A 15,004-nucleotide genomic window follows, 5' to 3' on the forward strand; every position below is an offset into this window, starting at 1 on the left:
ATGTGGGGTTAGTGAAGATCTTTTCCCATTCTGTGGGTTGTTGTTTTGTCTTGTTGACCATGTCCTTTGCTTTACAGAAGGTTTTCAGTTTCAGGAGGTCCCATTTATTGATTGTTTCTCTCAGTGTCTGTGCTGCTGGGGTTATTTAGGAAGTGGTTCCCTGTGCCAATGCATTCAAGTGTACTTCCTACATTCTATAAGGTTCAGTGTGGCTGGCTTTTTGTTGAGGTCTCTGATCCATCTGGACTTAAGTTTTATGCATGGTGTCAGATATGGGTCCATTTTCATTTTTCTACGTGTTGATATCCAGGTATGCCAGCACCATTTGTTAAATATGCTTTCTTTTTTCCACTTGATATTTTTTGCTTCTTTATCAAAGATCAGGTGTTTGAAGATGTGTGGATTGATATCTGGGCCTTCTATTTGGTTCCATTGGTCCTCCTGTCTGTTCTTATGCCAATATCAGGCTGTTTTCAGTACTGTAGCTGTGTAGTAGAGTTTGAAATCAGGGATTGTGATGCCTCCAGAAGTTCTTTTATTGTACAGGATTGTTTTGGCTATGCTGGGTTTTTTGCTTTTCCATATGAAGTTGAATACTGTTCTTTTGAGGACTGTGAAGAATTTTGCTGGGTATTGCGTTGAATCTGTTCAGTCTTTCTTTAAAAGCCTCCTGGTGTTCAAACAGAAGAGTGTATACATATATGTGGCAGAGGACTCGTTAAGCCTGGTGTTGAATTTGATATAAATGTCTTGGATTTTTAGACCTTGTAGCTAGAGGTGGAAGGTGGAGTGTGTGTATGAGGGGATGGGGGGGCATATGATATAATTTGGGGGTTTGAGCATTACTCTTCTTGAATATCTTAAAATGTGAATTTATACTTTGTATTTTATGTTTTTAGATGCCAACACTATTTGTGGAATCCGTTTTGGAAGTACATGGCAAATTTGTTCAACTTATTAACACTGTTTTGAATGGTGATCAGCATTTTATGAGTGCTCTAGATAAGGTAACAATGGTATATGTACATAATTCTCTTTACTCTGTAATGTAAAATTTTCAATTAGGCATCTTTGTTATACATCTAAGTTTGAGATTTTTGAGACACTCAAGTTCTCATTAAATAACCACATTGAATTTGAGAGGCTAAGTAGATTTAAACTGGTTAGTGAGCCCCATAGTTTCCTATGTCAGTCTTACTGTTGTTAGTACACTGTTGTGCATAATCCTAATGTCTGTTAGAACTGATACTTTCTTTGTATAGTCCCAGCAGTGGTAGGGCTGGTATTTTCCTATAATCTTTGCCATAGTTCGGCTGTATTCATTCTATGAAAGACACCAGGAATTTGGATTGGTATTTGACATAGGAAATTCACTTACAGATTATAATATATCAAAAAGTACTGCCAACATTTCAGCGATGAGTAGCAGATACTATCTTATGAGGAAGGGCATAGGTAGTTCTATAACAATATTTTGGTTTGTGTGGTAAATTATTCTGTCAGCATGATAAAATACTGAGCTAAGCAGAAGGAAATTCTTTGTGTCTTTTTTTGGTCTTTCGAGACAGAGTTTCTCTGTCCTGGCTATCCTGGAACTCGCTTTGCAGACCAGGCTGGTCTCAAACTCATCAAGATTCACCTGCCTCTGCCTTCCAAGTGCTGGGATTAAAGGTGTGTGCAACCACTGCCTGGCTCTTTTTAACTCAAAATTTCGTAAGTTTTGCCTTTCTAATTGACCATGCTACGTGCTACCTCTCCCAGTAGATGGAACTGTTCACTGCATGGTGACCTGAAGAAGCAGAGAGAGGGGGAAAAAGAAGGGCCCAGAGGTGGCAATATCCTTTTTTAACACATAACCTTAAGAAATTCTGGGGAAATAGCTCAGTCTCAGCACCTGTGTGAAAAACAGCTGTGGCAGTGTAATCCCAGTGCTGGGGAGGTGAAGAAGGGCATCATGGGGCTTGCCGTCAGCCAGTTTAGCCTCAACGCAAAGTGGATGACTCTTGAACAAGGTAGACCTTGCCTCTCTCTACATGTGCAGGTGCATGTATTCTCCCTTGCACTAGACAGAGAGGGAGAGATAGCTGAACCATGGGTATTATAGACACGATTACAGCTGATCCTCAGCCTCCTGTGTGCTCTCACCTACTTCTGGTAACTAACTGTGGGCTGTCTTCTTGTTTAGGCCCTTACATCTGTTGTAAATTACAGAGAGCCCAAGTCTGTTTGCAAGGCACCCGAACTGGTAAGTTTAGTTTGCATGGTAATCTCATGCAAAGTCAAAGGAAAAATTGGTAGACTGGCAATTTAATTTGTTTTGTGTACTTTTTTTAGAAGATGAAACTATCTGTGTTATAGTCTTGAATTTAGGTCCAGAATGCATTAGACCATGTGCCCTTTCTTAACCAACCAAAAGAGAACATAGTTCAGAAATAGCATGATAGAAAGAAACGTATACTGCTTATTATGGTCACTAATTACTGGTTAGATTTTTCCTCTTTGTTTCTTTCCCTTCCTTCCTTTTTTTATTTCTAGTGGTTTGTGTTTTTAAAATTAACCCGATGCTGCTTATTTTATATAACAGCTTAGAACATCTGTTGAGGCACTTTGCTTTGCTTTTTGTGCTATTCCTGGCCTGTTCTCAGGGCTGGGTCCTTACGTCACCTCTAAGTGCCCACCTTTCCCTGTCAGTCCCAAGGGCTCTTTGTAAGATTTGTTACCAATTTCTTTTTGAGCTTGCTAAGTACTGTGACAACTTGCTGAAGAAGTCAGCAAAGGGGATGACTGAGAACGAAGTGGAGGACAAACTCACCAGCTTCATCACCGTTTTCAAATACATCGATGACAAAGACGTTTTTCAGAAGGTTAGCCGAACAGAGTGTTTAGTTAGTATTTTGCTTTATTTTGAAGCTGAAGTCATAATGAAAATAACCATTTACATTTTCATGCAGTTCTATGCAAGAATGCTTGCAAAACGTCTAATTCATGGGTTGTCTATGTCTATGGATTCGGAAGAAGCCATGATCAATAAATTAAAGGTAACACGAATCATTGTACCAACAGCCAAATGGCTCCTTTTATGTTTTATGTAATGACTACATAATTCACAGCAGTCCATTCCTTCCTGTGTGTGCATATCTAAGTGGTCAGATGTAAATGTATTTGCATTCAATGCTATGTGTCAGTATGAGACTCAAAGAACCATAAGTTTCCATTGATTTAGAATGATCTCTAAGTTCAGTATTAATTCAAAACAAAACAACTCTTCTCTGGTCTCCTGATTGACTCATCCTGGCTGATTTTTCTTAGTTTGCGTTATATGCTTTGCAATTTGTTTTTCAGCAAGCCTGTGGTTATGAGTTTACCAGCAAGCTGCATCGGATGTACACAGACATGAGCGTCAGTGCTGATCTCAACAACAAGTTCAACAATTTCATCAGAAACCAAGACACAGTGATAGATTTGGGGATTAGTTTCCAAATATATGTCCTTCAGGTATGACAGTGCTTGTTTACGTTTGTGAACTTGACAGTGTGATAAAGGTTAGCAAATGACTCCTATTGATAATGCATGGTCTGCTGAGTTGTGGACCACACTTTATAGACTTGTAATGAAATGTGTCCTGATGGTGAAGGCCATAGAAGGTCAGCACTATGAGAAAGGGAAAAGGTCTGTTTCAGCTGCTTTCCTGCCCAGTAGATCTCTGACTGTTGAACTTCTTATTTCACTGTTCCTTTCTAGGCTGGTGCATGGCCTCTCACTCAGGCTCCTTCATCCACATTTGCGATTCCTCAAGAGTTAGAAAAAAGTGTACAGATGGTAAGTGTGCAGGAAAGATGCAGTAAACAAAGGCATTGTAATGACTTTGTATGTCTGATTCATAGAATTGGTTATTCTGGTATTGTATGAAGGTTTAGGGCTACCTTGAATGTCTCAGTGGGTGTTGGCACTTGCCACTAAGCCTGACAACCTGGATTCAGTTACCAGGCTCTACATGGTCGATGTAGAGAACTGGTTCCCCCAGGTTGTCCTCTCTTTCATGCATGGCCCATAACATGGACAGTACTCCCATCACCCCGATAAATAAATGTACATTAGTTTAGGGAGAAAGAGCTCCAGTGTCCTTCTGACTTTCCATTTGAATTTTGAGGCCGTGTTATGCTTCATTTAGTCCTAGTAACATTTTAATTTTCCTGTAATGAGATACCAAAAAATAATACAGAGTCAGGCAGTAGTGGTATACATCTCTAATCCCAACACTTGGGAGGCAGAGGCAGATGCAGATGCAGATGCAGATGGATCTCTGATTTCATGTCTAGTCTGATCTACAAAGGGAGTTGCAGGGGCTGGAGAGATGGCTCAATGGTTAAGAGCATTGCCTGCTCTTCCAAAGGTCCTGAGTTCAATTCTCAGCAACCACATGGTGGCTCACAACCATCTGCAATGAGGTCAGGTGCCCTCTTCTGGCCTGCAGGCATACACACAGACAGAACATTGTATATATAATAAATAAATAAATATTTTAAAAAAAAAGGAATTCCAGGACAGCCAGAGCTGTTAGAGAAACCCTGTCTCAAAAAACAAAACAAACAAAAATATATACGTATGCTATATATTCAAGAGAAAGTCTATGTTACACTCACACACAAATAGGTGTGTGTGTGTGTGTGTGTGTGTGTGTGTGTGTGTATTGTTTTGTTTTCTGAGACAGGGTTTCTCTGTAAAAGCTCTGGCTGTCCTGGAACTCACCTTAGATTCACCTGCTAATGCCTCCCAAGTGTTGGGATTAAAGGAATATGCTGCCATGCCCAACAGTTATCACTCCATCACAAAACCAAGTATGGCAGTGCACATCTGTAATCCTAGCATGCAGGAGGTAGAGGCAGGAAGATCAGAAGATCAAAGTCCTTCACAGCTGTGTATTAAGTTAAAGGCTACCTGGGCTCTCTGAGACCCTTAGTCAAAAAAAAAAGGATGAGACTGTTCTCTCAAATTCACACATTTATTATAGGGAAGGAATTTTCCACATTTTTATTTATTCTTCAATTGTGTGTATGTAGCATGTTTCATCTACCTTTGGGTATGTGTGTGAGTGCAGGTTCCCACAGGTCAATGAGGTGATAGGACCCTAGGGCTGGAGTTATGTGCAGCTGTGGGACATTTCTTGTGGAAGCTTGGAATCAAAATGTCATTTGCAAGAGCAGTATGTGTTCTTAACTGCAAATTCATCTCCTTAGTGTCCATACAATTATAAATTTAAGTGCAGTATCAACAAAAGACTATGGATAGAGAGGTACCTTGAACCCACAACTTTGTTCATGTCATTGTTGACCTGAATGTCATGGACCCTGTTTTGTATTAACCACACATGCATTGGTTAGCCTGTAAACTATGAGGGTCGATGTGCTGGTGAATGTAGGTATGACATCATGTATATGATGGTGTATTGTTTCAACAGAATCTGTAAAGTCTAGATTAATATTAACAGTGATAAATTGATATTTCTGATTTGATGCAAAGATGTAAAATTTGCAGGTACTGAGGTTTGAGAAAACTGGACAGGCTGTAAATGAAGAGTTGGGATAGGACTAAGGGCTTGGTGCGGTGGACCTGAGCTCAGATTCTAGTGCCCATTGCCTTGGTAGGGAGAAGACACAAGGACTGGGAGTTCCTGGCTGGCCAGTGCAACTGAGATAGCAAGCTCCAGATTCAGTGAAGCCCCTTTCTCAAAATAATGAATAATGTGAACGGTGGAGGAAGACATGTCCATGTTAACTCATACCCTTCACGTATATACACAAGCTGGGATAGTTAAATAACATGCTGACATGTTGTGGTAACTCAGTTTGTAGCAGAGAAATACTTGCATAGACTGATTCCTGCATAGGCAGCCTGTTGCCTGAGTTATTCTGCCCTTCCTCATTTAATGCTGTTTAACCAGGGTGGGCTAAAGTAAATCTCTGCCTTAGCTTTGCATGTCTCTGTGACTGAGTGCACACACACCATAGCATTTGGGTGCTCTGCTTTATGGGTAGAATGCTTTACATGCAGGAATCCAGAGCAGGTCACTGCTGACTCAGCAGAGTCACCATAGGTTGGTACTTGCACACAGCAGTGATTATTCATGGTCTTGAGCAGGTACTCTGGACAAGCTATATCATTAAGTGAACTAAGATGCATTATCTTTTCAGGGTAAAAAGTTATGGGACCTACAAATAGCTTAACATCTCTCTCTTTTTCAACAGTTTGAATTATTTTATAGCCAACATTTCAGTGGAAGGAAACTGACGTGGTTACATTATCTCTGTACAGGTAAAGAACATTTAATTGCTATTTGTTCAATGATATTTACCTGCTTGTATTCATTTAGAACAGTAATTTGTATAGTCTAATTATAGTTTTTCTCCACCTCCTTTTTTGGTACTGTTAAGGAAGCCATCCACCATTGAACTATGTTTATAACCCTGATAATGTTCCCTTTACATTTTTTGGGTTGTATGACAGTACATTTTTGTAGCATTTCATAAATATTAGAGAATTTGTTAAGAAAGGCAGACTAATGAGTTAGATATTCTTGAATAGCTGTTCTCCAACGTTTCCTGAGCCCTGTACATTGACTTTTATTTACAGTGCTGTCATGAAGTGTCAGAATAGAAGCAGGTATTCTAAGATTGCCTTTCTTCTTGGTTCCGTGGAGATGTTCAGCCAAAGCAAAGGCACGTATTCTTTCCTTAGGCTCAAATTAGTTCACTTGGTTAATTTGTGTGAGTTATGCATGGGTGTGCTTCTTGCCCTATGGGTGCATATGGAGATCACGGTCACCACTGGCTGACTTCCTCCCCTTCTTTTTGAGACATTACCTGTAGCTCACCAGTTCAGTTAGAGCTACTCAGCAAGCTTACCCGTGCTTGTCACTGAGATCACAGACGTATGCCCCGGCCCTGGCCGTCTGGCTAGAGATTCCAACTCAGGTCCTAGCACTTGGGCAGCGAATACATTACCCCATCAGGGTTTTTATTAGTTTTTTGTTTTGTTTTGTTTTTAACTTTTGAAAAGTTGCCTGACAACTAATTCATTCCAGCCAGCACTTGGGAGGCAAAATTAGTGAATTTGAGACCATTGTGGTCTGTCTGTATCTGTTTGTGCATTTGTGAAGTGTACCCAAGCCTGCCACATCTGGCATGGGGCAGCAGAGGTAAACTTTGGGAGTCTGTTCTCTTCCGTAGTGTGGGTACCAGGCTTGGACTCAGGCAGTCACACTTTGGGAACACACAAGCAGTGATGGTATGGTATTGTAGGCTTTACTTTTTCACTCTTTGGGGGCTGCCACCCCAGTTCATATACAAATGCACACGGAGCCTTTTTTTTTTTTTCAAGGCAGGGTTTCTCTGTGGCTTTGGAGCCTGTTCTGGAACTAGCTCTTGTAGACCAGGCTGGTCTTGAACTCACAGAGATCCTCCTGTCTTCTGCCTCTCGAGAGCTGGGATTAAAGGCATGCGCCACCACCGCCCAGCTGCCTTATCCTTTCTTATGAGTTCCCAGCGTTAGCTTGACTTGTTTCTAGCCAACTTTTCTTAAACTATCCTGGGCTTTTTACCTTTCTTTATTCTATAGATATTTCATTCCTTCTTTTCCATGGCTGGCTGGGTGGTCTTTTATTCTCACTTGTTCATCTCTCTTGCTCCTCCTTCCTCTCCTCCCAGATTTCTCCTTCTGTTCATTCCCTCTGCCTGCCAGCTCTGCCTGTACTCAGTACTCTCACTTGGATGCCTTCCCAGGAGCTTTAAGATGGCTTTGGTTTACTTTTTTAGGGAAAAACAATTCAAACTATCATTTATGACCTCTTTGAAATGAAAACAATTTGGATAATCAGTATATTGTCAATTTTTGTTTTATTTGTAGGTGAAGTTAAAATGAACTATTTGGGAAAACCATATGTGGCTATGGTTACAACCTACCAAATGGCAGTTCTTCTTGCCTTTAACAACAGTGAAACTGTCAGCTATAAAGAACTCCAAGACAGCACTCAGATGAATGAAAAGGAGCTGACCAAAACAATCAAATCATTACTTGATGTAAAAATGATAAACTATGATTCAGAGAAGGTAACTAACTTCCCAAGCGACTCCATGCTCTACCTGATGAATGTTCTTTTACGGGTATTGGTTTTAAGTTTGTGGTGTCGTCCACGTGACTCTGTAAATTAGCCCCTTATCATCCACAGATGAACAAAATACTATTGGGCGGGCAGGGGGCAAGGTCCACTGACCTTCAGAACCTTGGAAGCATAGCTTCCTCTAGAGCTGGCTCACTTGTCTGCAGTATGATTACCGCAGCATCGTTAGTACATATAATGGCTGGGCCTGGAAATAGTTACTTTCTAAATAGAAACTGTTTAAAATTCTGGCAAGCGTGAAATCAGAAAAAAAAATTTGTTTTAAATATAGGAGGATATTGATGCAGAATCGTCATTTTCTTTAAATATGAGCTTCAGCAGTAAGAGAACAAAATTTAAAATTACTACGTCAATGCAGAAGGACACACCACAAGTAAGTGCTTGTTGGAATGCCAGTTCTTTTAGAAATATTTAAGTAGTGGTTGAATGAGTCCATTTTATACCTAGATCAAGTAAACCTTTGTACTTTAAAATTAATAATATGATAAATATTCAAGTCTGCAGTATGTTAGTGTTTGAAAGATAGGTAGCTTATTCAGGGGAGCTCCAGTTCAGCTATCTACTCATTGATTACATCAATTATTAATAGTGGTAGGTTTTGTTAAATTTCCATCTGTGTATACAGTGTATTTCTCTCATCCCCTCTCACTCTGCCCTCTTCCCAAGCAGTCCCTCTTTGTTTTTATTTTTAATGATTCCATAGTTTAATTAAGATAAAGAAACTGGACAACAGTGTTGTAGTAGGGAGCTGCGGGCCTGCTTTTCGTCCCGCCCGGCTCCTGCACGGCTAGCCAGAGCCGCATTCAGTGCCACAAGTCTACAGTGTTTCAAGGTCCTTGCCATCAAACAAAACTGCAACAGACAACACTCAAGTCCTCTCTATGTAGCTGGCCCTTCTGCCTCAAACAGTCAGAGTTTGCCCTGGCAGGACGGCCCAGAAAGCCGGCATTTTAAAACACAGGTTTTTTTTTTTTTTTCTGCTGCTGAGTCAGGAAAATTTTAAAATGGAGGATTTACCATTTTGTGCTAGCTCTGGGGCCGCCAGGTAGGAGCGGCATTCAGCACTTTAATTCTGATACTGAGTGTGCAGCACAGAAATTCTTTTTATCCAAGTTACATCCAAATCTGACACGCAGAGCACTGCGCAGTCTAAAAACACGTCTCTGTATGGCGGCAGGAATCCGCCATGCTCTCCCGCTTGCCTAAGCCTAATTCGGCCATCTGCCCAGTTGCAGGCGGGAAGCACTGAGCCTTCAGCACGGTCTCAGAGCACTCTCCTTCCGATCCCAAGTGGGAACACAAACATCCAGTCCCATTAAAGCCATTGAAATGCTTTAAAGCCAGAGTTCACGCTGGTAGCACAGCCCCAAGAAGCTGCGCTTTAAAATGACACAGCGTTTTTTCTGCTGCTGTTGCTGAATCAGGAAATCTCTTTACAGCACACCACCAACAAACAGCAAAAATCTGCGTTAAACTCTCTCTCCCTTATTTTTAAGCCTTCTCAGGTTTTTAAGTGGATTTAGTCCATCACGTCTGGGCGCCACTCTGTAGTAGGGAGCTGCGGGCCTGCTTTTCGTCCCGCCTGGCTCCCGCACGGCTAGCTTTACACCAGAAATAACAACACACAAACTATTCATTTAAACACTGCTTGGCCCATTAGCTCTAGCCCTTACTGGCTAATTCTGATATCCCGATGAACCCATCTCTAATAAACTGTGTAGCACCGGTCTTACTGGGAAAGATTCAACCTGTCTGACCTGACGGCTTGCTTCATTGTTTGCGTCTGCCCGGGAGAGGGGAGCATGGTGTCTCTGAGCTCACTTCCTCTTCCTCCCAGCATTCTGTTCTGTTTATTCCTCCCACCTATGAGGCCAAGCAGTTTCTTTATTACTTAGCCAATGACCTTCCTCCATCACAGTGTCTACACTATTGAGCAAAATGCTTTTTTCTTAGCAAACATTAACTTCATGAGTTGGGGATTGTGGGTGCGTAAGGGAGAGAGTATATTAATGAATGAATGAAAGGATGTATGTATGTATGTATGAATATAGCCATTAGGACATGCTGTGTGAATGTTCTGACAATGAGTTCCCCAGTATTTTATCTTTTTTTTTTTTTTTTTTTTGGTTTTTATCGAGACAGGGTTTCTCTGTGGTTTTCTCAAACTCACAGAGATCCTTCTGCCTCTGCCTCCCTAGTGCTGGGATTAAAGGCATGCGCCACCACCACCCGGCCCAGTATTTTATCTTAAAACATAGTTTGGGTTTGTGTGTGTAGCTCAAACGTAGAGTGCCTGCCTAGCATGTGAGTCCCTAAAAGAAACCAAAAGAAGGAATGGCAGGATTCTTATGTGGGGCTGCACGGCTTGCCCTATATGGTTTGTCTGGTATTGAGCCAGCAGGAGTATGGTTGAGACTCTTGGATGAAGCAGTGTGGCTGGCTTTTGGGTGAATTCAGTATTGATCACCAGGCTTCATTCAGACTTTGCTGACTGCCCTTCGGATTCTGGGATGGGAAGTAGAGACACACACATTAATTGCCACGAGTTTTGAACCCTAATGTAACCAAGGTCTCATTTCTAGTAGAGTGAACAACAGTCTAGGGATTTGTCCTTAAAAGACTGCTGTGTAATCCCCAATCTTCCGGCATTATCTGCCTCTCTGCCTCAAGTCCTTGTATTTCACTGTTGATCACCCCTTTCTGGCCTGTCTTCCCTGCATTCTCTTCATGAGCCAAAGGAGCCCCGCTCCCCACTCCAGCCCTATCCTATCCAGTCTGTGCTAAGCACCGTGCATGCTACAGCTTCATCTGAAACATCTTGGCACACAGGCTAACTGATAAGACAACAGTCTTAATTTTCTTTTGTGTTTTTTTTTTCTTATTTATATTTTAGTATAGTTTAGAATAGTATGTAAATTTCAAAAATATGCTAGCTTTATCTTACACATCATGTATAACCCACTTTTCCTGATTCCCCAGCTCTCTGAGGGTATCATTTGTTTTTTTTTTAAGACTTTTTTTATTTTATATGTCTAAGTGTATGTATGTGTACCTTATTCATGCCTGAGACAAGAAGAGTCCAGAAGAGAAGGACTTGGTCCACTGTGAATACTGGAAGCCAAGCCTGGGTTGTCTGTGTGTGAAAGCAGCCGTCTCTCTAGCTCCTGATGCTAATTAGTAACTGGGATTTAAAAAATTTGCTAATGGAAACTTAAAAACAACATTCAGTGTCTTATCTGTGGGTCACCGCTGTTGTCCATAAAAACAGGAACTGGAACAGACGAGAAGTGCTGTAGATGAGGACCGGAAAATGTATCTCCAAGCTGCTATCGTCCGCATCATGAAAGCACGCAAAGTGCTTCGGCACAACGCCCTCATCCAGGAGGTAAAGGGAAAAAGTCCTCGGGATTTTGTAGTATGCCCTGTTAAAATATGAGACAGCTAATATTGACCAAACGGCATAAAGAAATGTTGGTTTTAAAGAGTTCTTATTTTAAAGAGTTCAATTTCGTTGCTCTGTTTTGAACTTAGAGATCCTAAACTTGCCAGTTTGCTAAGTCGCCTTTCCACCTGGAGAAAGGGAACACTTTAAGTGTTCGTGTGTTCCTCCACTCCCTTTACACACTAATACTTGTGTGGGACAAAACACCTTAAGGCTATTCTGCAGTGCAGAGATCTCAACTTGCCACTGAAAGAAAATTTTGGTATCAAGACTATACATCAGCCGGGCAGTAGTGGCACATGCCCTTAATCCCAGCACTCGGGAAGGCAGAGGCAGGTAGGTGGATCTCTGAGTTTGAGGCCAGCCTGATCTACAAGAGCTAGTTCCAGGAAAGCTAGGGCTGTGACATAAACCTTGTCTCAAAACAAAAAGTGTGTGTGTGTGTGTGTGTGTAGAAAAGTAGAGTTAGCATTAGACTTGGAGGCTTATGGAATAATGTAGGGAGGTGACAATGTTGGTAATTTACTATTTTGCTGTATCTTTTTTTTTTTGGTTTTTCAAGACAGGGTTTCGCTGTGGCTTTGGAGCCTGTCCTGGAACTAGCTCTGTAGACCAGGCTGGTCTCGAACTCACAGAGATTCCTCTATCATCATGTAAAAACTGATCTCCCTTCACTCTCTAAGTGTTCCATGTCAATCTCCTTACAGCTAGTGGGTTGGAAATGGGTGCGTATGCTTACTAACTAGAGCCTGACTCCCTTCTCTCTCACAGGTGATAAGCCAGTCGAGAGCCAGGTTCAATCCCAGTATCAGCATGATCAAGAAGTGCATAGAAGTCTTGATAGACAAGCAGTACATTGAGCGCAGCCCAGCATCTGCAGACGAATATAGCTACGTCGCGTGACACTCTCTTCTGGTGCAGGTGTGAGGTCATTGCCATCACCGTTTGGTGTGCTCCTGTGGGAAAAAGCAGGCCTGTGCCTCCATACTTCGGTTATTTGGCAGCCCCTGTTTTTCTGCTGTTTACAACATCACCAGTGCCACGTCATGAGCGTCAGAGAAAATGCCTAGCGATATTTCAAGCTCATGTCAGGATGACATTTCTTAACTTTACTAGAAGAAGGAGTGAAGCGTTGCTGAAATGTGGGGTTCGGTTGGGTACCATGCTTTCTCCCCTTCACGTTTGCAGTTGATGTGTTTTTTTTTAATGTATCTTAAAGGACATAAAATAAAAACTTAAATATTGTAATATGACAGATAACCTAATAATTGTATCTACATTAAAATGACAAACATGATGTTGCTGCTTGTCAAATAAAAAAATAAAGAAACAGAATGCCTTCTTCTATGTGGATGGAATATCATGTTGGACAGAAAATAAGACATCCAAGCAGCCAACAGCATTTCATCTTGGTGATGAAGTGCACTTGGGCTCCTGTTTAACCTTCAATTAAGACTTGAGTACATAAAATTGCATCTGGTGTAAAATTCTCTTCTGTGAATTTGAGCTAAATGGCATAAGCAATTTTTGCCGACTGAAGATGTAATTCTGTCAGTGGTTTTCGTGATGTGCTGTACAAGAAACAGAGTGGTGGCTACTGTGGTGACTTGAGCCTGGCAGAGCAGGACCTGCTCCCCCTCGACTCTCTTCTTGACGCATTAACGCTGACATAATGACTGTTGTTGTAGGAGACGGACTCCAATGAATTCCTTTCCCTCTCCCTGCCCACCACCAGCACCCCTTCCCCAGTGCAGGTGACTCCCCATCCTAAGTTGATAGCAGTGTCCCTCAACGCTCTGGCACATTACACCACTGCCTTGTCTAGGGACATGGAATCTCCCGTTAGTTTGTTTACTGCAGATAACAGGGGCATTAAAATACTCTGGTCTCCATATTATCCGTCTGCCATCCCTATATTATTGCTTTTTTTTAAAGCCAGAGTATTTAAAGCATATACAATACAAATACTTTGTTTATATTCAATTTATATCTCTTAACAGATAAGGCCTTAAACCCACAATGATAATATGCTGAATAAATAAACTACTTAATTTACATTCTCATGTGGCTCATATTTAAATTTATTTAATGATTTGATTACACCTTGTTTTAAGGAGTTCAAAGAGTCTGTTGGGTTCTGATGACGTCTGCTGTCTTTATTATCTTGCCTTTCTCCCTTCTGAGGACAATGACAAAGCGTGTGCTGTTGTACGTCCTTGGTCAAGAAACAAGGTCCTTTTTTCATAACTTGTTAAGTTGTCCAAATTTATAAATATTAAATTAAGCCAGAACCTGCTACTGTCAAGAAACGCTCTGTTGAAAAGTAGCCAGAATACTGTGATGGATTCAAGGTCTCTTCTCATTTCTCTTTATTTCCTGACAAGCAGAAGGGATGAGAAAGGTCAGGTTAAGTTCTGCTGAGGCCCCACTGAGGAGGTGAAATGTGCTCAGTCCATCCAGCACCCTTTCTCCCTTGAAGAGCCCCAGGCAAGAGCTCCAGCTTGGCCTTAGTGGGTCAGAGGTTACCTGTCGCGGTCACCGCCACATCAGCTACAAGAAGGTAAGAGGAAGGTAAAAGAGGGCTTTTATGTTTAAAAAATAGGGTAACAAGCAAATTCTCAACATTTTTAAAAAGTAAGTTCTCTTTAAGTAACTCAACAGGTAAGTTGGATTCTCAAGACAAGTTGTTTGTAGGGAGAGCCCCCCCCCCACCCCCAGCTGTCTTTGGACTTCCTCTTTCTCTCACACACAGACACCCACACTCGCACACACATGTATCATTGCAATGCAAAGACTTCTACACCTTTAATAGTAATGTTGGGTCTTTTAACAACAGTTTACAAATAGCTTAACAGTATTCTTTCCTTTTGAAGTAAGATGTGTAGAATTATTCTGTGGCTTAGGCCAATATAATGATTTGCTTTGGTAAATCACCAGCGTTTTGTTTAACCCTTTTTATTTTATAATTGATACATGCTATGATGCTGTAACATTTCTTATGGTATTTTAACCTTTGGATACAAACTAGCAAGATAATAAACATATTATCTTGTTTAACTTTCAGATTACCTCTTGATTCTTCCTTGCCTAGAACTGGAAACTAAACAGACTTCTGAGTCTGAGTCTAAGCGGAACCTGAATCAAATCTCATTTAACACCATAGACCTACTTGCTGTCTCTGAGACTTGTCCATACAATAAGTTCATCTGGATGTGGTGGTGGAAGCCCACAGTCCCTGCCCTCAGGAGGCAGAGGCAGACAGATCTGAGTTTAAGGCCAGCCTGAACTACATAGTTCCAGGCCAGCCACAACTATGTAATTTCTGTCTTGAGAGAGAGAAAAAATCTCCATCATACATATGGAAAAATATCTGACTTTTTTTTTTT

General features: G+C 41.3%; 1 protein-coding gene across 2 annotated transcripts in view; it reads left to right on the plus strand.

Moving 5' to 3' along the window:
* Cul2 (cullin 2) overlaps positions 1-14,255 on the plus strand; it is a 41,532-nt gene extending 27,277 nt beyond the window's left edge. For both annotated transcript variants that reach the window (XM_013349006.2, XM_005354794.2), the window contains exons 11-21: positions 900-1,007; positions 2,186-2,245; positions 2,736-2,864; positions 2,952-3,038; positions 3,343-3,495; positions 3,742-3,819; positions 6,246-6,312; positions 7,903-8,105; positions 8,448-8,549; positions 11,445-11,561; positions 12,390-14,255. In XM_013349006.2, the coding sequence (XP_013204460.1) occupies positions 900-1,007; positions 2,186-2,245; positions 2,736-2,864; positions 2,952-3,038; positions 3,343-3,495; positions 3,742-3,819; positions 6,246-6,312; positions 7,903-8,105; positions 8,448-8,549; positions 11,445-11,561; positions 12,390-12,521 (1,236 nt within the window). In that variant the 3' untranslated portion in view covers positions 12,522-14,255. The remainder of the gene's footprint in view (positions 1-899; positions 1,008-2,185; positions 2,246-2,735; positions 2,865-2,951; positions 3,039-3,342; positions 3,496-3,741; positions 3,820-6,245; positions 6,313-7,902; positions 8,106-8,447; positions 8,550-11,444; positions 11,562-12,389) is intronic.
* Positions 14,256-15,004: the final 749 nt, after the last annotated feature.

The sequence above is a fragment of the Microtus ochrogaster genome, chromosome 16, assembly GCF_000317375.1.
Source record: "Microtus ochrogaster isolate Prairie Vole_2 chromosome 16, MicOch1.0, whole genome shotgun sequence".
Lineage (NCBI taxonomy): Eukaryota > Metazoa > Chordata > Mammalia > Rodentia > Cricetidae > Microtus > Microtus ochrogaster.